This window comes from Rattus norvegicus, chromosome 3 (assembly GCF_021556685.1).
Source record: "Rattus norvegicus strain SHRSP/BbbUtx chromosome 3, alternate assembly SHRSP_T2T, whole genome shotgun sequence".
NCBI classification, from domain to species: Eukaryota; Metazoa; Chordata; class Mammalia; order Rodentia; family Muridae; genus Rattus; species Rattus norvegicus.
The window spans coordinates 52,492,841-52,515,686 of NC_141536.1; the positions used below are offsets into that span (position 1 = coordinate 52,492,841).

Here is a 22,846-nt window from a genome sequence, read left to right on the forward strand (position 1 = left end):
GGATCTACACAGAGATCAAAGTCATGTTGAGGTAAGGTCCTGTCTCATCCCTAGCCTCCCATACAGATGTACACAGGTCAGATACCATGGCCCACATGAAGAATGTTCTGGAAGCCTCAGTTTTAAATGCTCTGTGTTCTGTGTTTCCCGGTCTTAAACTAAGGAAGAGCTTTTAAAGGAGATACCTGCTCCTGCCGCCATCCCTGTGTTCCTCCTCTTTGGAGACAAAGTCCAACAGAGTCAACTAACCTGGACCCTTGGGGCTCTCAGACTCTGAACCAACCAAAGGTCACACACGGGCTGGGCCTAGGTTTTCCTACACATATGTAGCAGATGTGCAGCTTGGTCTTCACGTGGCTAACCCAAAAGCTGTTGCCTGTATATGGGATAAGTTCTTCTAGTTGGGCTGCCTTGTCTGGCCTCAGTGGGAGAGGAAGCATCTAAGTTCACAGAAACTTGAGAGTGGGTGGGCAGGATACCCAGGGAGGTTCCAACCCACTCAGAGGAGAAGGGGTTGGAGGATGAGAGAAAGATTGTAGGAGGGATGACTGGGAGGCAGCAGTGAGTGGGACATAATGTGCATATGTAACAAAATTTAATATATAAAAAAGAAGCATGGCATGGGTATATGACCAAGCAGATGTATTGCTGGAGAAAAGGGAAACACATGACTCCCGACCTTTAAATCCAGGTTCCTGGAAATGGACTCTGCCATAACGTAGTGCTGTCTGTAAGGCATCCTCCCTAAGGCCTGCCCTGGAAGCTTTATCGACATAATTATATTCATTTTTATTTATTGCTCCCTATTTGAGCTTAGTTGCTATTAAATACAGTACAAATTATGCACACCATCTAGCATACCACATTAACTAATACTTTATTCCATTTTAAACAGATTATATTCATTCCCAGTCACACGCTGTTATCTGTATGGCTCAGTCATGTAAAACTTTAACGGAGAAAAGGCATTCTCAGAAGCTAAATCAAAGTAGGGAACCCTGGGAGCAACTGCAGGAAATTGAGATTCATTCATCTACATAAAACCCTTTGAGTTTTAAAAAAATGCTCTTTCTGATATGTTTTTTCAATACCTCTCCATGGGCCTGGCAGGAGAGGCTCTTCCATAGCAGGATTCTGAGCGTATGTGGTCTGATTACAAATGCTCTCTCAAAAGAATTTGACTAACCTGGCTTAGTTGACTATGTCTAGTCCAACCAGTTGTGCTTAGTTCATGGGAGACATCAACACGAAAAAGGCAGAATTTATATGTGTGATGTTGCTGTAAAATTATAAAAAAAAAAGGCTGTCTTTTACCCCCACTAGATCCGGCACTGCAGTGTCTCAAGGTGTCTGGTAGATATCTTGCCAGAAACACACATCCCAATTCCATGGCGTCCCGGTGTCTCTAGCTGCCACACACTCTTAAACTTAAATCACCACATGAAAGAACACACAACACAATAACCTCTGATCCAACTGATAAGATATGATTGCCCACCTAAACATACACATCCATCCCTTAAGAATATTCATAACAACCTGTAAATACGCAGAGTGGAATCTTAACGTCAGCCTCCATGTTTTCTCCGTGGCTTCTCCTGCCGTTTCCTCCAGTTTCCTTCCATTCCAGTTCCAGTCTCCTCCTCCTCCCTCAAACTTTTTTCCCGCCCATCCTTCCTCCTCATCCAATGACAGGCCTCGTTCTATCTTTACCTGCCTTCACCTGTATGACAATCCTACAGGGTGACGTTGAGGAAACTCTTGGAGCCTATCTGTACAGCAGAAGGACTGATAAACAGACCTTGTCCCATAGTCACAAAGAGTGATGGGAAAGACCTGGTGTAATTAAAAATTTACCTCTCGGGTCATTAACTGTTTGGGTTTGTTTTTCTTTGTTTGTCTGGTGCAATCACAAAAAAAATATATATAATACACATACATACCTATGCAAAAGTTTTGGAGAGTTTCAGGAAAATTTATCAAAGAATTTTCATTTATTTATGCTGTCCCAAAAGCTTACCAAAGGGTACTTTCACATAATGTGACCCTGATTGGGCAATCTGGCATGTAATATTTCAGTCATCCAGCAGAGGGCAGGCCTCTCAAATGTAAATGCTTTGCGCCAAGGTGATCCAAGTGGATTAGCAAGAGCCTGCAGTTGCTTAGTTAGAAGCTGTTGGCTTTCAGAAATCTGTGCTACTGTTAAGAAGTAAAAAGTAAGGAAAGACTTTCAAGCCCTAGATGAATTCGTGGTTGTGCAGCCACAGGGGATTTTCCCCCGCTCTGAGCTCTGTTTCAGTTCTTGCTTTTGCTTCAAAACCTGTATCCACTTTCCCATTTCTTTGCCCTATTATGTTGACAACCTACCCTCAGAAACCAAAGCATTATGAACAAACGATCAAATAAAAAACAAAAAACTCACAAAACCATAGTCTTAGGGAATTCTTTCTCTCCGAGGACACAAGAATGTGACAGCAGTCCAAAGAGAACTTAGTTGCCAAGACGTATGTTCAGAGAAGTGGGGAGCGAGCGCTTTAAGGAATGGATGTTGAAAGTGGACAGACCTGCCTTTGGATTTTTTATTTTGGTTAAAGACATTGCTAGCCCCATAAGCAGTTTGCAGTTCTGTGGTACTGGGGGCGTTACTAGTGTTCTCCTCACTTCTGAAGCCAGATAACCTGTGTTAGGGTTCACCAGGACGGATAGGACAACTATATGCATATCTAATATCGGGCAGAGAAAATGCCTTCAATGTGGAATAAGGTGCCTTATCCCAGTGATATTACACCCATCCATTATCACAGGAATATGAGCCTACATTGCTTTATTATAACCCTTCCCACAATGGCTCACCCTCCCTCACATGACAGGCAGTCTCTGGGGCATTACTGTAAGATCTGACCTGTAGGGAGATTTTCCATTGGGCACTGGTTGTTTGAGCAAGTAGAGAGGAGAATGGCTAACGTGGGGATTGGTCTGCTGGCCCTCTTATGGAAATTAGTTGAGGGAGTTGTAGGCTATTGAGACTGGAGCATATACCACCTGTGGGAAATGTAAGAGTTCTTTTCAAATGTATGAAGAAATAGGATCCAGAAAGGTCTAGACAAGAGCTTAATTCTGCACAGCAAGCCAAGGTGAGCCTCTGCCCCTACCTCAGCTTATGTCTGTTTCTCAGCCAGGGGGTTCTTGAAGCTAAGGCTGAGCGTAACAGTTTCTTTTTTTTTTTTTTCCTATTCTTTTTTTCGGAGCTGGGGACCGAACCCAGGGCCTTGCGCTTGCTAGGCAAGCGCTCTACCACTGATCCAAATCCCCAACCCCGTGTAACAGTTTCTTAAGGAAGCTTATGTTTCAGAGTCTAGAAAAGACCCAAAAAGTTCTCATTATTCATTCCTGAGCCAATGACACAATTTCCTCTTATTTGTCCCTCCCTCCAAGCAGAATGCTTGAAGGAACCAGGTTTTCTTCAAGAGGTCGCTAGCTGTTGCTCTTTCTGCTTGCACGAGAGGGTGCCCTGAGTCTCTGAAGCCCAGGAATCACAGGGCTGAAGCCCAGGACCCACACTGGAGTGGGACAATGTGTCAAAGGAAAAGCATCCTGAGACACGGGAGTCCAGGAACCACATGACTCTGAGAGGAAGCCGCCTCGGCAGTGGCGGTGCAGCACCCAGGGGAGGGGATCCACGCTCAGTAGCCTCAGCCTCCATTCCTTCTCCTCACTTCTTCCCTTCTTCTCTTCGTTGCTTCTTGTTTTCTTCAGATGAAGGAGTCAAAACAGGCAGCAAATCTCATAAAAGATTTATTGGAAGTTCCAGGGTGTGGAGGAACAAATCAAGGAGTGGCTGCCTATGCTCCCAGGAGGGAGCAAACAGCAACAAGAAATTGGACAAAGCAAGATGCTCGTACAGGGGTTCTGGCAGGGTGCATGGCGCTTTCTAGGGTGGAGATTTCCAGGGTGAGGATCGGTGGGCTTTCAAGTCCTGAGCTGTGGAGGAGGGCTCAAGGTTTGGCGGTCTTTCCTGTTCAAGAATTGGTAGGTTTTTGTGGGAAGTTCAGAGATTGGTGGTTCAGACTTTTCTCCTAAAATTAGCATGATTTTGGGAGGGTCCTGTTCAGGGTCTGGAGATGACCTTTGTGACAGTTACAGAGGCTGTAAATGCCTTTATGACAGTTAGGTTTGGGGGAGGGGCCTGGCTGCTGGAGTTCCTGGGGTTGGGTGATCTGGTGACCACTTTCCTGCATTGAGAAGTTACAAAGTTAACGAAGGGAGTCCACAGAAGAGAAAATCTTGTGTGGTTTTTTTTTTTTCTTTTCTATTTTTCGGAGCTGGGGACTGAACCCAGGGCCTTGCGCCTGATAGCCAAGTGCTCTACCACTGAGCTAAATCCCCAACCCAGAAGAGAAAATCTTAACTACCACTTGAGTGGCTTTTCTATCCCATAGTAGAAGTTTGTTCTCTGGTGGAACTTTTGGGGTCACTTAAGTATACTATCATATCATCCTCAGATAGAGATCTTTTGACTTCTTCCTGTCCAATTTGTATCCTTTTGACCTTTTTGTTCTCTGATTGCTCTGGCTAGAACTTCAAGTACTATATTAAATAAGTAGAGAAAGAGTGGGCAGCCTTGTCTAGTCCCTGATTTTAGTGGGGTTGCTTCAAATTTCTCTCCATTTAGTTTGATGTTAGCTACTGGTTTACTGTATATGGCTTTTACTATGTTTAGGTATGGGCCTTGAATTCCTGATCTTTCCAGGACTTTTGTCATGAAAGGGTGTTGAATTTTGTCAAATGCTTTCTCAGCATCTAATGAAATGATCATGTGGTTTTTATCTTTGAGTTTGTTTATATAGTAGATTGTGTTGACGGATTTCCGTATATTGAAACATCTCTGTGTCCCTGGGATGAAGCCTACTTGATCATGATGGATGATCATTTTGGTGTGTTCTTGGATTCGGTTTGCAAGAATTTTATTGAGTATTTTTGCATTGATATACATAAGGGAAATTGGTCTGAAGTTCTCTTTGTTGGGTCTTTGTGTGGTTTCGGTATAAGAGTAATTGTGGCTTCACAGAAGGAATTTGGTAGTGCTCCGTCTGTTTCTATTTTGTGGAATAGTTTGAACAGCATTGGCATGAAGGTCTGATAGAATTTTGCACTAAACCCATCTGGTCCTGGGCTCTTTTTGGTTGGGAGACTTTTAATAACTGCTTCTATTTCTTTAGGAGTTACAGGGTTGTTTAGATGGTTTATTCCTGACTTAACTTTGGTACATGTCATTCGTCTAGAAAACTGCGCATTTCCTCCAGATTTTCCAGATTTGTTGAATATAGGCTTTTGTAGTAGTATCTGATGATTGTTTGAATTTCCTCTGATTCTGTTGTTATGTCTCCCTTTTCATTTCTAATTTTGTTAATTTGGATACTGTGTCTGTTCCCTCTGGTTAGTCTGGCTAAGGGTTTATCTATCTTGCTGATTTTCTTTTCTTTTCTTTTTTTTTTTTTTTTGGTTCTTTTTTTCGGAGCTGGGGACCGAACCCAGGGCCTTGCACTTCCTAGGCAAGCGCTCTACCACTGAGCTAAATCCCCAGCCCTCTTGTTGATTTTCTTAAAGAACCAGCTCCTGGTTTTGTTAATTCTATGGTCCTTTTTGTTTCTACTTGGTTGATTTCAGCTCTGAGTTTGATTATTTCCTGCCTTCTACTCCTCCTGGGTGTATTCGTTTCTTTTTATTCTTGAGCTTTTAGGTGTGCTGTCAAGCTGCTAGTGTATGCTCTCTCCAGTTTCTTTTTGCAGGCACCCAGAGCTATGAGTTTTCCTCTTAGCACTGCTTTCATTGTGTCCCATAAGTTTGGGTATGTTGTATCTTCATTTTCATTAAATTCCAAGAAGTCTTTAATTTCTTTATTTCTTCCTTGACCAAATTGTCATTGAGTAGAGCATTGTTCAACTTCCACATATATGTGGGCTTTCTGTCATTATTGTTGTTGTTGAAGACCGGCCTTAGTCCATGATGATCTGATAGGATGCATGGGATACTTCTCTCTTCCTGTATCTGTTGAGACCTGTTTTGATCAATTGTGCAGAAGGTACCATTGGGTGCTGAGAAGAAGGTATATCCTTTTGTTTTAGGATCTAATGTTCCATAAATATGTTAAATCCATTTGGTTCATAACTTCTTTTAGTTTTTCTATGTCTCTGTTTAATTTCTGTTTCCATGATCTGTCCATTGATGAGAGTGGGGCATTGAAATCTCTTACTGTTATTGTGTGAGATACAATGTGTGATTTGAGCTTTAGTAAGGTTTCTTTTATGAATGTAGGTGCCCTTGCATTTGGAGCATAGATATTTAGGATTGAGAGTTCATCTTGGTGGATTTTTCCTTTGCTGAAAATTAAGTGTCCTTATCTTTTTTAATGACTTTTGGTTGAAAATCGATTTTACTTGATATTAGAATGGCTACTCCAGCTTGTTTGTTTGTTTTGTTTGGTTTTGTTTTTGGACCATTTGCTTGGAAAATTGTTTTCCAGTCTTTTACTCTGAAGTAGTGTTGTCTATGTTGTGTGTTTCCTGTATGCAGCAAAATGCTGGATCCTCTCTACGTATCCATTCTATTAGTCTAAGTCTTTTTATTGGGGAATCGGATGTTAAGAGATATTAAGGAATAGTGATAGTTGCTTCCTGTTATCTGTGTTGTTAGAGGTGGAATTATGTTTTTGGTTTTGTTACAAGGAGATTATTTTCTTGTTTTTTCTAGGGTTTACTTTTCCTCCTTGTGCTGGAGTTTTCCATCTATTATCCTTTGTAGGGGTGGATTTGTGGAAAGATATTGTGTAAATTTGGTTTTGTCATGGAATATCTTGATTTCTCCATCTACGTTAATTGACAGTTTTGCTGGATATAGTAGCCTGGGCTGACATTTGTGTTCTTAGGATCTGTATGACATCTGCCAGGCCTTCTGGCTTTCATAGTCTCTGGTGAGAAGTCTGGTGTAATTCTGATAGGTCTGGCTTTATATGTTACTTGAACTTTTTCCTTTACTGCTTTTAATATTCCTTTTTTTGTTTTGTGCATTTGGTGTTTTGACTATTTTGTGACAGAATTTCTTTTCTGGTTCAATTTATTTGGAGTTCTGAATGCTTTTTGTATGTTTATGGGCATCTCTTTCTTTAGGTTAGGAAAGTTTTCTTCTATAATTTTGTTGAAGATATTTACTGGTCCTTTGAGCTGGGAGTCTTCACTCTCTTCTATACCTATTATCCTTAGGTTTGATCTTCTCTCTGTGTCCTGGATTTCCTGGACATTTGGGGCCAGGAGCTTTTTGCATTTCACATTATCTTTGACAGTTGTGTCAATGTTTTCTATTGTATCTTCTGTCCCTGAGATTCTCTCTTCTATCTCTTGTATTCTGTTGGTGATGCTTGCATCTATGACTCCTGATCTCTTCCCTAAGTTTTCTTTTTCCATGATTGTCTCCTTTTGTGCTTTCTTTATTGTTTCTATTTCCATTTTTAAATCCTGGACTTTTTTTTCAATTCCTTCACCTGTTTGGTTGTATTTTCCTGCAATTCTTTCAGGGATTTTTGTGTTCCCTCGTTAAGGGCTTCTACTTGTTTACTTGTGTTGCCCTGTATTTCTTTAAGGGAGTTATTTATGTCCTTCTTAAAGTCCTCCATCATCACCATCAAATGTGATTTTAAATCTAAATCTTGCTTTTCTGGTGTGTTTAGATAACCAGTATTTGCTTCGATGGGAGAACTGGGCTCTGAAGATGCCAAGTAGTCTTGGTTTCTGTTGCTTAGATTCCTGCACTTGGCTCTCGCCATCAGGTTGTCTCTGGTGCTAGCTTGTCTTGCTGTTTCTGACAGTGGTTTGGCCCTTCTGTAGGCCCGTGTGTCAGCACTCTGGTAGAACTGTTTTCCTGCTTTCTTTCAGTCATTTCTGGGAACAGAGTGCTCTGCTCTCAGGTGTGTAGGCACTCCTGGTGAATGTCTTTCAGTTCTCATAGCAGGCAGGAATCGGAAGGGTCCTGCCCCTGACTGCTCCTAGGTCTCTGTGCCCAGGGGGCACAGATGGCACTAGGTGATTCCCTCTTGGGTGGGGAATGTGGGCCCCAAGTCTGCTTTCTTAAAGAACCCAGGACCACTAGCCCAGGTGATGGCAACACGTACAGCAGGCTCCACCCTGCCCCCCATCAATCACTAACCAAGAAATAAACGCTTTACAGTTAGATCTTATAGAAGCATTTTTCTCAATTGAGATTCCCTGCCTTCAGATAACACCGGCTTGCGTCAGTGATGTAAGATTAGTCAGCCTGATAACCAATCAAAAGGCTCATCCCTAGGAAGACCAATTCTCCCTCTCTCAGCACTTGCTAATTGCTTGTAGCTCTTTCATAAAACATAAACTTGACAGTAAACAAATCTCTAGCATGTATTCAAACTCACAGAGATTAAACCACTCATTATCAAATGATGAATCGGTCACAGAAGAAACCAAGAGAAACGTATTTCCTATTAACTAAATTGAAATGAGAACACAATCCAAGAAAACTTTTAACTGCCTCTAGATCTACATGGAGGGGTGATGTGGGCAAGGTCTCACCTGCTGGAACGAAAGTGGCCTCTCTAGCTGGTTTTTGACGTAGGAGATTCTACACATGCGCAGTAACCACCTTCCTTGCTGGCACACAGGTCAGCTCTCCACGTTGAATGTGCGCCCACACCTGGCACGAGCCTGGCACCCGCTTGTTTGTATTTACCAGCGTTGCTTGGCTACCGCTTTGCCAACTGCACCTGCAGTTGACAGCTACTGTATCAGCACGGAGATTCCCTACTATGACCTTGTGGGGAGACTTGGCCCTGGGCTTTTTTTGATATCGAAATCTTTAGGAGCTGGATTACTATACGCTTCTGTTCTGCGTTTAGGGGGCGTCATTTTAGCATAGTCTTTTATTTGGGGTTGGGGATGTGGGAGAAGCTTAACAGGAGGGAAGGGGCCTTCGAAGCAGACATTTACCATGCAGATGCTCTTCCACAAAAAACAAAGGACGCCCCTGGGCTTCTGTGATGGCCTGGATAATGTCTTCGTGGGCTTTGGGAGCAAGGATGAGAAAGGTTGTCGACCGCCCAAATACCACGCCAGCTATGCACCTTATTACCCAATCCACAAGGCTGCAAGCATGGGTGATGTGAACACAGTAAAGAGCTTCGTCGAACGGGGAGTTTTCGCAATGGAACAAACAGATTGGAAGTACAGGTAACGTTGGGGTTGGAGCTGTGAGAGAGTGGGCAGGTACCTACCTTGGAGGGAGGCGCAGTAGGTGGGAAGTAGGCTAACTTCCTGTCTGAGGTGAGAAAAGAGAAGCATCTGTTATTAATCTTAGGAGGCACAGTTGGGAATAGTGTAACGCCCAACAGGTCCTCATTTAACAGCAAAACAAATCAAAATCGGTGCTTCATGTCCTTGACAGTTCTTCTTTTAGAGCACTTACTGGCCTCTTCAAAGCTTTCCACATAAGCATTGTGGGAAAATGCATAAGAGAAATGTCTAGAGTGTATCAACTTCCTATCTAAAAGGTTTTTTAAATGAAAGTTGATACTTTATGTAAGTGTATTCCCATGAATGCAGGAACGTGCATTTTCTACTGAGAATTTACAAGATTTTAAATGCAAGGACGGCTTTGCGTTCCCATACTTATGTATTTGCTTATCTCATCATCTTTAGTTAAGGGTGCCATGTTCACTTCAGGGCTTTCTGTACCTTCAGCCTCCTCCCTCACTAGTTTAAACAATCCTAAAGGGTTACCTGTGTCTCCCTCGTCCGCCAAGCATGCTCACAAAGTTTGAGGGTGTGTTCTGGTTTTCCTACTCCGGCAACTTCTGTCACACAGTAGGGCTCACTGGTACCTTTGGCAGTTTTCAAATCACTAAACTCATCTTGACTTTTCAATGTTGTCCTACCTTCAGGCTGATACTGTTTCCCAACACTTCCCGGGTAGATGCACAGGTTTCTCTGCATTGGTACCCTGGGAAGAGCAGGTCCCATGAGAACTGCTCTGCTCATACTTGTCCTTCATCATTAGGCCTGTGGCCTCTGAAGCTGGGTGCTCCTTGACACACACAGTGAAGTACTTCATCAGAAGGCTCACAGCACAGTGCCTGGACACTGGCTCCATGCTGGCCAATAGGAAGAATCTATATTCCAATCCACAGAAACAGCTTACATTTGGGGAATGGTGTCACCAGTGAAATTGTCTGCTCTCTGTGATAAGAGGTAATATGGTGTCTTTTCTTCAGGAGAAAATTAAAATTTAAAATGCGGAGTCATTAAGTGCTACCCGGTGATTATAATTGCATGTTGTAAGCTTTAATAAAATGCTTTTGAAGTTCATTTAAAAAATTCCCTTTTGGGGCTGGGGATTTAGCTCAGTGGTAGAGCACTTACCTAGGAAGCGCAAGGCCCTGGGTTCGGTCCCCAGCTCCGAAAAAAAGAACCAAAAAAAAAAAATCCCTTTTGTACTCACAGGACTGCTCTGCACTTTGCCTGTGTCTATGGCCATCCAGAGGTGGTGACTCTCCTGGTGGAAAGCAGCTGTGAGATCAGTCCCAAGGACATTAAAGATGCCACACCTCTAATTAAGGTATATTATAGCCATCAGCTTCAGGTGGTATGAATTTGAAATACACCATTAGATAAAAAGATGAAACTGTGCTATTTTAAAAGGAACTAAACATTGAAGCCCATGGAAGGCCGATCTTGAGTTGTTTAGCAATCTGTGTGTTGATATCACACCCACAGGCCTCCCAGTGCAGACAAACGGAATGCCTCAATATTCTCTTGAAGCATGGCGCTGACCCAAACATTATGGACTGCAGTGACAATACTGCCCTGCACTACGCTGTCTACAACGGGGACATCGAAACAGCCACTAAGCTGCTTGAATACAAGGCCAACATCGAAGCGATAAACGAGGTGTGTGCCACCCAGCTTTAACTCTAACCTATCGGAAACACACATTTAATAGCCATGTGTACAGGGAGTCAATTTTCTGTGTTTGCAAAGCTCTAGTCCTCGGGTGACAATGTTTTGAAATAACTCAATCGTCGAAGATGCCACTTTAAATAGCGGTACTCTGCAAGAAGCATTACACTGTGCAGCTTTCTCAGTGCGTTTCTGACAAATGTTTGTCAAAACAATGAATTTGCAAAAGCCCCGATTTGCCTGTTTTCGAGGCTTACGAAAGCTGTTTTTCTTGACTAGCTTAAAATGACAACCAAAGCAAACATTTGTGTTTGACAGCAAACTTACCTTAAAAGAGAAGAAAACGTTTTATGATAACCGGACATCTTGGATGCTCGGACAAGTTCTGCCTTGTGATGGCGCTGTGAGTGATAAAGCCAAGGAGGAGAGATAGAAGGGGAAGTGGGTGAGAGATACTCGTGCAAAATTGGGAATTAGATAATTGAGGGAAAGCATGAAGAAGTCTTGAGATTTTTTTTTTTTGAAAAATGACTCACTTTATGAATACTTATTCTGTGCTCTGCAGCTTGGTGATAATAATTCCTAATCAGAGAATATTGCTAGTTGGTAAGCATGCTTAGAGGTGGTGAATTTTAGTAGTACTCTGAAGAAATCAGACTGTCATTGAATCAGTGACAATTACACAGAAAACAGAAAAGGGAAAGATAAGTGATTCACCATGAAATGACCCTTGTCCGATAGAAATTGCCACATGGGTAAGAGCCTAACGTCTGCTCTCAAATCTACGATGCTTTGATGGGATTTGGGAGAGTTTTTAAACACACAGCACAATGATCAGGTGAGGGTCTTCAAAACACACAAGTGTCTAGACTTCACCTGCAATGTCTGAATCGGCACAAATATTTAAACATGTTTCCTTCAGGTTCTTCAGGTCCTAGAAAATAATTTTACTTTTCTTTTCCACACAAAATGTAAATTGTACCCACAATAAAGATTTATTTTTAAGGACTAAGAACTCAGTGGAGTCCACAGATATAAATAGTGACCTCCAGGGGATGAATCCACAGTTAAACTACAGGAGAGTTTTATTCCCCTGCACCCCTTTTTAAAAAAGAAAATTGTGGGTGGGTATTTTGCCTGCGTGTATGATAAGTGTAAAACATGCATGCAGTACCCACACAGGCCAACAGAGGGTGTCAGATTTCCCTGAAATAAATTATAGATGGCTGTGAGATACCTTGTGGGTGCTGGGACTGGGACACAGGTCCTTTAAAAGAGCAGACAGTACTCTAAACCACTGAGCCATTTCTCTATCTCTTGGACATTCTGTTTTGTTTTGCTTTGTTTTGTTTTGTTTTGAGACACAGTTTCTCTGTAAAAATCTCTGGCTGTCCCGCACATACTTTGTAGATTAGGTTAGGCTTGAACTCATTCCTCCTGCCTCTGCCCACAGAGTGCTGAGACTGTAGGTATGTACAACCACACCCAGCCCAAGGCGCTTCTTAAAGAAATGTGGCCTTCAAGCTGCTCTTAAATGATCAAGTCTAGAAAGCTTTGAGCTCATTTTATTGTCTGATGCCTGCCAGGTAGGTGTCCCTATTGTCTGAGGCCCACAAGTGCTCCAGTTTGCTACAAACCCCTTCACATTACCAGACGCCATCTGCTTAGCCTAAGTGTGTGTTTGCAACAACAATTGCTTAATGGTGTCTTGTGATAAAGATTTTAAACTTTTAAAACAATTTATAAGGACATATGGTCCTTTTCTCCTCTTATTCCCTTGGCAATGAGATTGAACTTTAAGCATTTAAAGTTGCCATTTTAAAACCTTTTCTTTATCTCTGTCTCAAAGATATATTCATATTGAAATGCCTGCATGTACTATTAGGTTAATTGTAATTAACTCGAAGAGGTTATGACAATTGCAAACGAAACTGCACCTTTTTGTACAGATGAAGTGACCACTAAGCTTCTTTATCATAAAAGTAATATCTATCGATAACTGTTAGACTTATTATTGATAAAACTGTTGCCTTTTCACTCCTGGCTTTTCTTATGGTTTGCTTAAAAACAGCTTAACATAGTAATTAAAATGAAACCAGAATAAAAATAGATTAAAATAGCATAGGCAGAAGGCATGGTGTCATAGATCCTGGAGTCTTAACACTTAGGGGACTAATGAGGAGAACCATGAGCCTGAGATGCTAGCCTGGGCTACACAGTGAAATTCTGTCTTATAAAAACAAAAGCTAACTGCAATAAACCCCCAAAGTAGTTGTGCTTCATAGCTATGAGATCATCACCATCACCATCACCATCACCATCACCATCATTACCATTATCATCACTCTGTGACTAAGTCTAATATATAGTTCCAGCTGTCTTGGAACTCGATATATAGATCAGGCTGACCTTGATCTCACAGAGATCGTTAGGCTCTGCTTCCCAAGCGCTGGCACTTAAAGTACGCGTCACCACACACCTAGGGCCTGAGATTATTACAATTGAGAATGAAATTTCATCTTGAACTCTCTGACAGTTAAATAAGAATCTTGTTTTATAATAGGAATAATCAAAGTTCTTCTGAAGCCTGTTCATTTAAGTGAGAGCTCACTTTTCTAAGTGACTGACGGAACGGGACTCTGGTGTTGGTGTCCCAGGCTCTGGCCCCACACATAAAAGGGAATTAACAAGTTTCCTCTGTGACTGCAGGAAGCCTCTGCTCCCTCTCAAAGCTCTCAATACTGTCCTTAAATGCTAATATCTGGCATAAAAGCAATTCAAAGAACATAGAAATTATGCAAAATAAGAGAAATTTTTCTGATGAGGACCCGTACTTCAGTTTTGTCACGTTCTCAGACAGGTGGTAATGCAATCTTTTTATTGGCCCATGGGACACCTAGAAAAAAAAGATCTTTTCTTCATAATTTAGATAGAAATACAATCTAGACAGAGGAATTTAGCTCCTTTGCCAGTTTTGGTGTTTGTAGCTTTTGTTATGGATTGTTGACATAAAAGACACAGAATCAAGAAGCATCTGCTTAGATGGCAGCTGTCACATGACCACAAAATACCATGATGCATGTTTTTGGCAGAAGAAAAGCCTGTGGCAGAAGGGTTTGCTGTGGATTTGGGGGTGAATCTATGTGATCACTCTGGGTGCGGGGATTTCATGGAAAAGGAGGGGCATACCTGGGTGTCAGTGAACTGTGGAAGGAACCGCCAATCATTTCACGTCAGCGTTTATGATTCTGTGCCCAAGGATTTATTAATTTTCAAGTTCATGACTGATTTTCTTTGGATAGAACAAGATCACACCGCTTTTGCTTGCTCTGAAACAAAACAAGGAGAAGATGGCAGAATTCTTAATCCACAACGGAGCAAACGCAAAGACATGTGACTTCCTGGGAAGGTAAAACCAAAAAAAAAAAAAAAAAAAAAAAAAAACCAAACAAACAAACAAACAAACAAAAAAACCCAAAACATCCTTGTACGTCAATAAAGTTAGTGAGTTGGATGACGTAAACTATCACCCAAGACATGATGTTAAATTAATAGGAAGAAGTCACCTTTTACTTACTGAAATAACATTAACCTAGACCATCAGTTTGGTGCAAAAATACTTAATCAGCATGAACAACAGAAAGATAACATTCAGTAGAGTCTATATTTCCTGATGATACGTGATTGATTTTATTTCCACTTATCTGTCAGGTAGCTTATTTAGATAAGTGGGTTCCATCTTTTATTTGTTTTCAAGACCTTAATCTAAATGTTTGAGTCTCAGTGTGACTTTTAATGTCTTTACAGTATTTGTCAGCTTTGCTTCATATATGTTGCTTCCTTAAAAATGAAAATCTGCTGGATGGTTGTTTGAATTAAGTTTCTTTGCAAACTATTATTGGGTTATCCCTCAGTGACTATTAATTTTTATTACCTCATGGTACTCTACCTTTTTTTCACTTTTCCCTCTTTATTTTGAAACAATATCATTTAGCATGGTCAAAAGAACGGGAAGCTACATTTATTGAAGAAGTTTGGATGAGTAAACATCATAGCTGGGCGATAAGAAGAAGCCTCAATATTCATACAAGAGCGAGCTCAAATCTAGCTTTAACACTTGCTGATTGTACAACCTCAGAAGCTTTGCACAGTGCTAGATTTATTTCCTGATTCAAAGAGTTGTGCCAGTACATATTATATATCATGCCCTATTTAGTTCCAGTACATGATCATCTCCTACAAACATCATTACTATTATTTTTATTAAAAATGATTAATTTTGTAATTATGTTAATCATGAAAATAAGCTTTTTTCTTTTGATCTCCTTTTGATTATGGATTATAATCTGTCAGACTAAGGAAGAAATGACTAATTCTTTGATTAACTACTCACCTACTTTAATAAATAAAGTATCTATTTATTAAAGGTATTTCTGAAAGGACATTGAATGACAAATTCTACTACGTGATTCCTAAGTGGGAGAACGGCTTTTCTGTTTATTTTCTCCTATTAGTCTTGGAGATGCTTTCCAGAAGGAATATTTGAGCTCCCAATATGTTTTATGTCTATTAGTAAATGGTCAATTTTATATACATAGGCAATACTGGTAAAATATATGTAGCGAGAGGTTTAACGATCTTACTAAAGTAGCTGACAGTAAGGCTCTGTCTCTTCTCTTTTAGAAGCAGCCTTATGTATGCTGTAAGATGTGGGTCAGAACTTATCATCAAGCTGTTGCTTCAAAGAGATATCGACACCTTTAAGCAAGATGTTTTTGGATGGACAGCTAAGCGTTATGCTGTTGAGAGTAAAAGCAGAGTGTAAGTCTTCCCATTTACTTGTTAATTAACACGAAATGGAGATGGAATGTATTTATGGACACCATATCTTATGCATTCAGTTTAGGACAATGGCAGTGACATCGTCTGCCCCATCATCCAGAAACTAACCAAAGCTGTAGATGAATTAGAAGTAGCAATGGATGCAGGATTCTTCGTCTCAGGATTTTTATTTTGGCTGTGTATGTGTAGGAGAGTTGGGGTGGATGCTGACAATTTAACCTGGGACTTCATATGAATTAGGAAAGTATTTTATCCAAGGATTATATTACCATCTCTTTGGCTAGGACTTTCTAAACTCTGTAGGTGAAGGAAGTTTGTAAAACTCCAGTTTGAGAGTATGTAATGATACTCACCGAAAGAAAGCCAGGGTTGAGCCACGTGGGGTTACGGGCAACACCATCTGAAGGAAATGCACACAATCTTCAGTAGACACATTCAGTGAAATGCATAAGTACTCCTAGTCCCAGAACCCCATGGGCACCCAGCTTTCAAAGCATGCTAATCATTTCTGCCAGGCCCATGTGGTCTCTGTAGTTGAGCATTATTATTTGGAAATGTCCTTCTAACTCCTGCTGTTACTTTTGCCACATAGTTTGCCCTCATCTTCTATTTCTAGCGAGATAGGACCAATGGGGCATTTGGAGTCCCTGGGCGCCCTAGAGAGACTGGAATATGTCAGGGGTCTGGGGAATAGTGGACGCTTGTTGATACCAAGAAACCTGAGTGAACTGAGGAGCACTTGGACACTTGAGTGAATTGGGAACTTGAGGAACCTGGTGGCATTGGGAGATCTGAGGTCACAGGAGGTCCTTGTGAGTCTGGAGGCATTGGGTGATCTTGATATTTGATAGACTGTAAGGCCTGGAGACATCAAGATGTTGGATGCCATTGGGTGGGACATGGCAGGACATGGCCATGCTGTTGCATTAGAAATCCCAGGAAATCACTTGACATTTTCATGCTGACATCAAGTCCATTCTAGTGTTTTGCCAGCTCAGGAATCTTAGGACTCTTACCTTTACTATGCAAGTGGTTTGCACTTGTAGTCTGAATGTAACCCCTACATTTGAGATACAAATAACTTCTCGTTGTTGTCAATCAGACCTGTTTAGATCTTAAAATGTTAAATGGATGATTTTCTTTGAACTAGGTGACAAAGAATAGCTAATAATAGTATTTTTTTTGGTAAGGTCAACATAAGAATATCAGATCTTGCAAGGAGATGCATGTGAAGTGTTATTTGAGAGTCTTAAACAGTTTATCCATAAGAAACAAATGATCTTGTGCCTTTTCTATTTGTCATCCGCACTTACATTATCTTATTAAGTCATATTACCCTGGTGTATAAAAGCAGTAAAGTCATCATTTTTTAGAGGAAGACATCAAACGTAAGAGAAACAACATGTCTAAGAACAAGCAGTTACTGACTACAAAGGTAGGATTTCCTGAGTTCAGGACACTTTCCATTACGCTGAGACAACTTAGGTCATGTATGGAGTTGTCTTGCTTTTGGTTTATGACCTTTATATTTTATATGTTCCTTCATTAGTTATAAGCTTAATACAATACAGAATCCACATGTTTGTAGCTTATGTCTAAAACTTCTGGAAGTGTCCTAGATAATGCCTAAATACACTGATAGGCCAGTGATTTCATGTCAACATGGAATAGTGAATTGATGTCGTTCTTTGGGTACATTACAGTAGGAAGCTCCTCATCGACTATGATGAAGAGGAGCTGAGACAGCGATGCTCTGGTAAGACTTCTGACAGTGAACTTCTCTTGTTTTCCCAACTGGAAAAAAGACAGAAGAAAGTTTGAAACCAAATATAAATTGAATTGTTTTCCCCTAATTTTTTTTTAAATTCCTAGAGATAAGAATCATTTTTTTAAAAAAAAGTTTATTTATTGTATGTATATGAGTACAGTGTAGCCGTCTTCAGACACACCAGAAGTGGGCATTGGATCTCATTACAGATGGTTGTGAGCCACCATGTAACGGTTGCTGGGAATCGAACTCAGGCCCTCTGGAAAAGCAGTCAGTGTTCTTAACCACTGAGTCATCATCTCTCCAGCTTGAGATAAGAATCTTTTAAGAAATCAATTATATAAATTTTTTAATCCAAAAATCTTATCTAAAATTGTTTTTACTTTTCTTTTGAAATTTGCATATGATTATATAGAAAAATATTTTGAAATCACATTAAGTGAATATTTTTATATATGTTGTAAAATGAGGGCACTCTAATCAGCATTGAAATGTACTCACTTGGGTTCATGGTCTCTTCCTCATGGATTGTGTTTTTGTTTTTTTTTCTCATTAACCATCATCTTCACACTGCCATAGGCTCACTGTTGGTGTTACTCACATTCACTGGGAACAAAATCACACTCGTAAATCATAACTGCATGCTTTATTCTCTGCGTGTTCCTCACACTCAGTGTGAAAACAGAAAGGGATGCAAGTGTGAGGATGGCAGGAGGAGGACTCTGTGGGATGGGGGAGGATGACGAGAAAGGAGACACAAGAGTACTGTCTTATGAATGCGGGACCAACCTCATTACACTGTATATCAGAAACCGATAGAATGTGGATTCCTATTTCCTACTAGTGTTCTTCTGTCCTTGTTCCTAGTTCCAAAGCTAAGTTCCAGCAGCCTCAAAGAGCTATGCTTAGACTCCCATTATGATAGGAACACTAACATTTCCAATACTGGGAAAACCAGAGAAAAATTCAGTCAATGTACACTTTGGGAAGAGGAACACGTAAAGAAACATCAAGCTCATCTTCAGGGTCTTGACAGATTTAGAAACGGATAATGTCATACCTGAGACCGGCTGAAGATGTTGCATAATTCAGAAGTCAGGGTCCAGGTGTGTCTGGATGGACACTGGGTTGGTTCTGCTCTACATCATGATCTGAAGGGAATCCTTGTTGGTTGAGGGGCAAGCTGCTCATGAGAACATGATTGTTCCTGCTCCAGGGACAGCCTTGCCATTTAACAGATGACTGACTTTCTCAGGGAATAGGTTCATCATCCAAAGTTCTCCTTTCCCCGGGGAAAAGGTTTCGTGGGATAAGTAGGATGCTTTGGGCACCATTTGGGAGCCTTGAATGGGAGACTATAAAAGCTGATTATAAATTGGCTCAGGTGTTCTTTGTGAGTTCAGCACTGAAGGTGAACGACATAGATTATGCCTCACTTGGTTTCAGGAGGACAGTTGGTTGGCGTTTAGTATGCCCATGTGCCAAGGTTAGTAGGCTGTGCAACGCACAGGCTACAGATGTCAAATGGAGAGGTGCTGAGGCCCTTTCACACTTTTAGTCATATTGCAGGCCCAAGTCAGTAGTTGGTGCTTTTTTTTTTTTCAGCATAGTTTCTAAGTGCCTATTGGATCCTAATGAGTTAGCAAAATCAAAATACTTGATTAGAACTACAGGCATGAGAATTCTGCTCATCGCTGAGCCCTTGTGAATGTTGGCCGCCTTTGCCGTCCACATGGATTGACGATATCTCCTTTTGCTTTCTAGAGATTACCAGAAAAGATGCTTGCACAAGGGTAATGACTTTTATAATAGCATTGCATTACTAAGTAAGTACTGTGTGGTGTACTTAACCCTTAACAATCCCCTGTTTCAAAGCCCATCCTGCCTACCGTGAAAGTGAAGGATTCTCCTCGGAGCGAAGCAGTGGAAAAGGCAGAGGCAAGACCATCCAAGTCAGGTAAACTCACAGTTCAAGTTACTTTGAAAAAGAAGTAGGTGAGATGTTAATGCCCCAGGCTGTCCATCCCCAATGCTACCCATCCACAAAGAGATGGTGTAGGTGGTCAGCAGCAGCAAAATGGTCATTTCAGATATTGATATTTCAGAAGAAAATTTTTGTTACATATTTATTAGCACGTGTAATAAGTGTTGCGAGAGGGGGGAGTTGACTTGATTTTTATCCTTCCTTATTTTAATACATTGAATTTACCAGGTTGGAATTCTGACATTTAAGGTGGTCAGTCCCAAGACTTGTTAGGTTTTGCCACGGTCTCAAACTGCCCTCAACGTGGATCAACAAACAAAGTCCAATTGAGAACAAAGCCCAATGACAATCATGTGTGTCCATTCCAGAGTGAAGCATCACTTCCCATGTTAATGTGAAAGATATAAAGTAGAAAAGAAAGGCGAATGCTTGAGATGCAGTTCTACAATTACACCCATGATCCCAAACTTTGGGAGGTCAGGCAAGAGTTTCCTCAAACCTAGAAATTGTGGGTTAGCCTTGATAAACAGACAAAAAAATATTGATTTTAATTCTACCCAGATACCAGGACTTCTGTTTCTGATTCCAGTTATTTACTAGCTAACTCAGTGATCTCATCAGCTATGTATCTGATCATAAAAGCATTATATACTTGATTATAATACATAAAATCAAATTCATATACTTCCCATTGTCATGTTTATGATTGTGTCTTCATTTCTTTCTTTAATCAATTTTAATGACAGAATTTTTAACCATTTCCTAGGTATACTACGATTATGTTCACCTCATCACATTCCCCTCCCTCCCGGCCTCCCTTCAACTGTCTATCCAAGCTAGTTCCTTTTCTCTTTTCTGGAGCTGGGTTAATTTCAGGCTCATTCACATGCTAAGCATACAGTATCTGAGCTACTCTTCAGTTGTTCTCAGTTCACTGATGAGTTTAGTGAACACAAGAAACTGATCATGTGACCAAGGGCACGGAAATGAGTTCCTTCAACCTAGCGGAGTAAAATACACCCCATCAAAAAGCTGGCAGTGAAAATGGCTTACATTTGTCCCCTCATCTGTCCTCTTACAGTTTTTAAAAATTTCATGTTGTTCATTTATTTGTCTGTACACACACACACACACACACACACACACACACACACACACACACACAATGGCACATCTATGAAGATCAGTGGACAGTGGATAGGATAATTGATTAACTATCCCTTTCCGATATGTTAGTTCCCGGGAGCCAACTCAGGACTTCAGGCTTTGCTTTGTAGCAGGCATCTTTACCCACTTGCTGGAGCTGGGACATGTGGGCAACACAAGTGTTTAACATTAATGACAAAGTCTGAATTCTTCCAGAAATCACACTTGTATACTTTTATAAAGTGTTAAAAAAATCATTCTGTAAGCAGAAGTAGACAAAATTGTATCAAATGTAGTGTGGAGTCAGGGTGATGTTTCTGAACAAAGTGGAATGGCACACATATGTGCAGATGCCACGGGAGAAAATCACCAGTTTGCATATGAATTTTTAAAAATTGGGGGGAAATGAAGGCCAGAGAGGTGGCTCAGTGGTTAGGCACATCAGCTGCTCTTGTAGAGGCCTGGGTTCAGTTCCCAGCACCCACGTGGTTGCTAATAACCCCTGCTCCAGAGAATTCCACGTCCTCTTTTTACCTCTATGGGGACAGGAATGCAGTTTCCATTCAAATAAGATACATTTTAAAAATTTAATTGAAAAAAATGGGTAGAAGTTTTTACTCTTCCATTGGCATTCTTCCATCCTGTCATTGTTCTTAATTGTGACCAGTTTCATGGCCAACCCTTGAGAAGTCCCAAAGAACTATCGGCATTCATCCAATAGGATGCAGAGTTGATTTTGTGTCCCTTTGCTTTGTAGAGAGCAACGAGGAGGACACTTGCACAACGGTAATGACTTTTATAATAGCATTGAATTACTCAGTAGGTACTGTATGACATATTTAACACTTAACAATTGCCTGTTTCAAAGCCCACCCTGCCTACCACGAAAGTGAAAGACCCTTCTCAGAGTGAAGCAGTAGAAAAGGCAGAGGCAAGACCATCAAAGTCAGGTAAACTCACAGTTTAAGTTACTTTGAAAGGAAGTAGGTGAAATATTAACCTCCCAGGCTGTCCCTCCCTAATGCTACCCATCCACAAAGAGATGGGGTAAGGTGTCACAGCCAGCACAAGTGCCATTTTTGGCATCTGTAATTCAGAAAAAGGCAACAACAAACACACATGAAACGGTTCATCTTGGACTTTCTCTTTCCATGTTTCAAAACCTTAAATTTACCATTTTGGGATCTCTGTCCCTTGAAGGCACTTAACGAGGTTAATTACAACATCCAGTTAGATTTTCCCAAAGTTTAAACTGCTAGAGTTAGTGGAGCGAATGAAAACAGCATGCGATGGAGGCTGTGTAAGAGCCAAAGACAAAACCACTTTTCTCTACAACTTGATAAATACATTGACATGATTGGGGTGCAGCTAAGGTGACACTCCTGCAGTCTTAAGTCCTGAGAAGCCCGGCAACTGTTTTCTTGAGCCCAGAAGTTGCCTTGTTACATATAAGATGTATAGTACCTATTCTTCGTAAACAAGAAGAAAATACATTTGAATTTGAATAGGAAAACAAGTCATTTATTAATGATCTCAGTCATTGTCTAGGAAATTCAGTGGTCATGTTAGTTATTTATCTGAACAGAGAATAGAACATACTATTACGTATAGTGCTCAAATGCAAGTTTATACCCTTCCACGTTTCTTATTTATATTTACTTAATATTGCATTCCTTTTTTCTTCCTTCTCTCCTTCTATTTTTAAATGAATTCTAAAATCTTAACATTCCATCCAAGTGTTTCATATTTCTGACCAGGTTTGGGTTTTTCAGGAAACCGTATTTTTTGAAAAAAAATTCTAACAAATATCCTTCTGCATTGTAAATAGATACATTTGTGTCCTAAGTATTTCATAAAGCTATACCTCAGTGTAGGTCAGCTTCATCTTCACTCTTACAATGGTGCCCTCTGTTAACTCTCCTGGCTCTACTCATTTTTATGAACATCACATTCAACACCACAACATTTAAAGTGATAAATCACCATTGAAAATATGGAGAAAACACACTTTGGGACATGAGTAGCCAAGGCTCCAAAATACATGAACTAAACTACGTCACCCAAACTCGCATGCTAAGTGAGAAGTCAGATAGTACTGCTGGGTGGAGGAGAGGCACGAGTAAGTACATC

At 40.7% G+C, this 22,846-nt stretch overlaps 1 protein-coding gene across 1 annotated transcript in view; it reads left to right on the plus strand.

Moving 5' to 3' along the window:
• The first annotated feature begins 8,699 nt into the window (after positions 1-8,699).
• Positions 8,700-22,846, plus strand: part of 4932414N04Rikl (RIKEN cDNA 4932414N04 gene like) — a 240,381-nt gene continuing 226,234 nt past the window's right edge. Inside the window, exons 1-10 of the mRNA XM_087654922.1 lie at positions 8,700-9,251; positions 10,521-10,635; positions 10,794-10,967; positions 14,279-14,385; positions 15,660-15,797; positions 17,522-17,574; positions 19,351-19,379; positions 19,462-19,543; positions 21,474-21,502; positions 21,585-21,666. Coding sequence (XP_087511048.1) covers positions 9,013-9,251; positions 10,521-10,635; positions 10,794-10,967; positions 14,279-14,385; positions 15,660-15,797; positions 17,522-17,574; positions 19,351-19,379; positions 19,462-19,543; positions 21,474-21,502; positions 21,585-21,666 — 1,048 coding nt within the window. The 5' untranslated portion in view covers positions 8,700-9,012. The remainder of the gene's footprint in view (positions 9,252-10,520; positions 10,636-10,793; positions 10,968-14,278; positions 14,386-15,659; positions 15,798-17,521; positions 17,575-19,350; positions 19,380-19,461; positions 19,544-21,473; positions 21,503-21,584; positions 21,667-22,846) is intronic.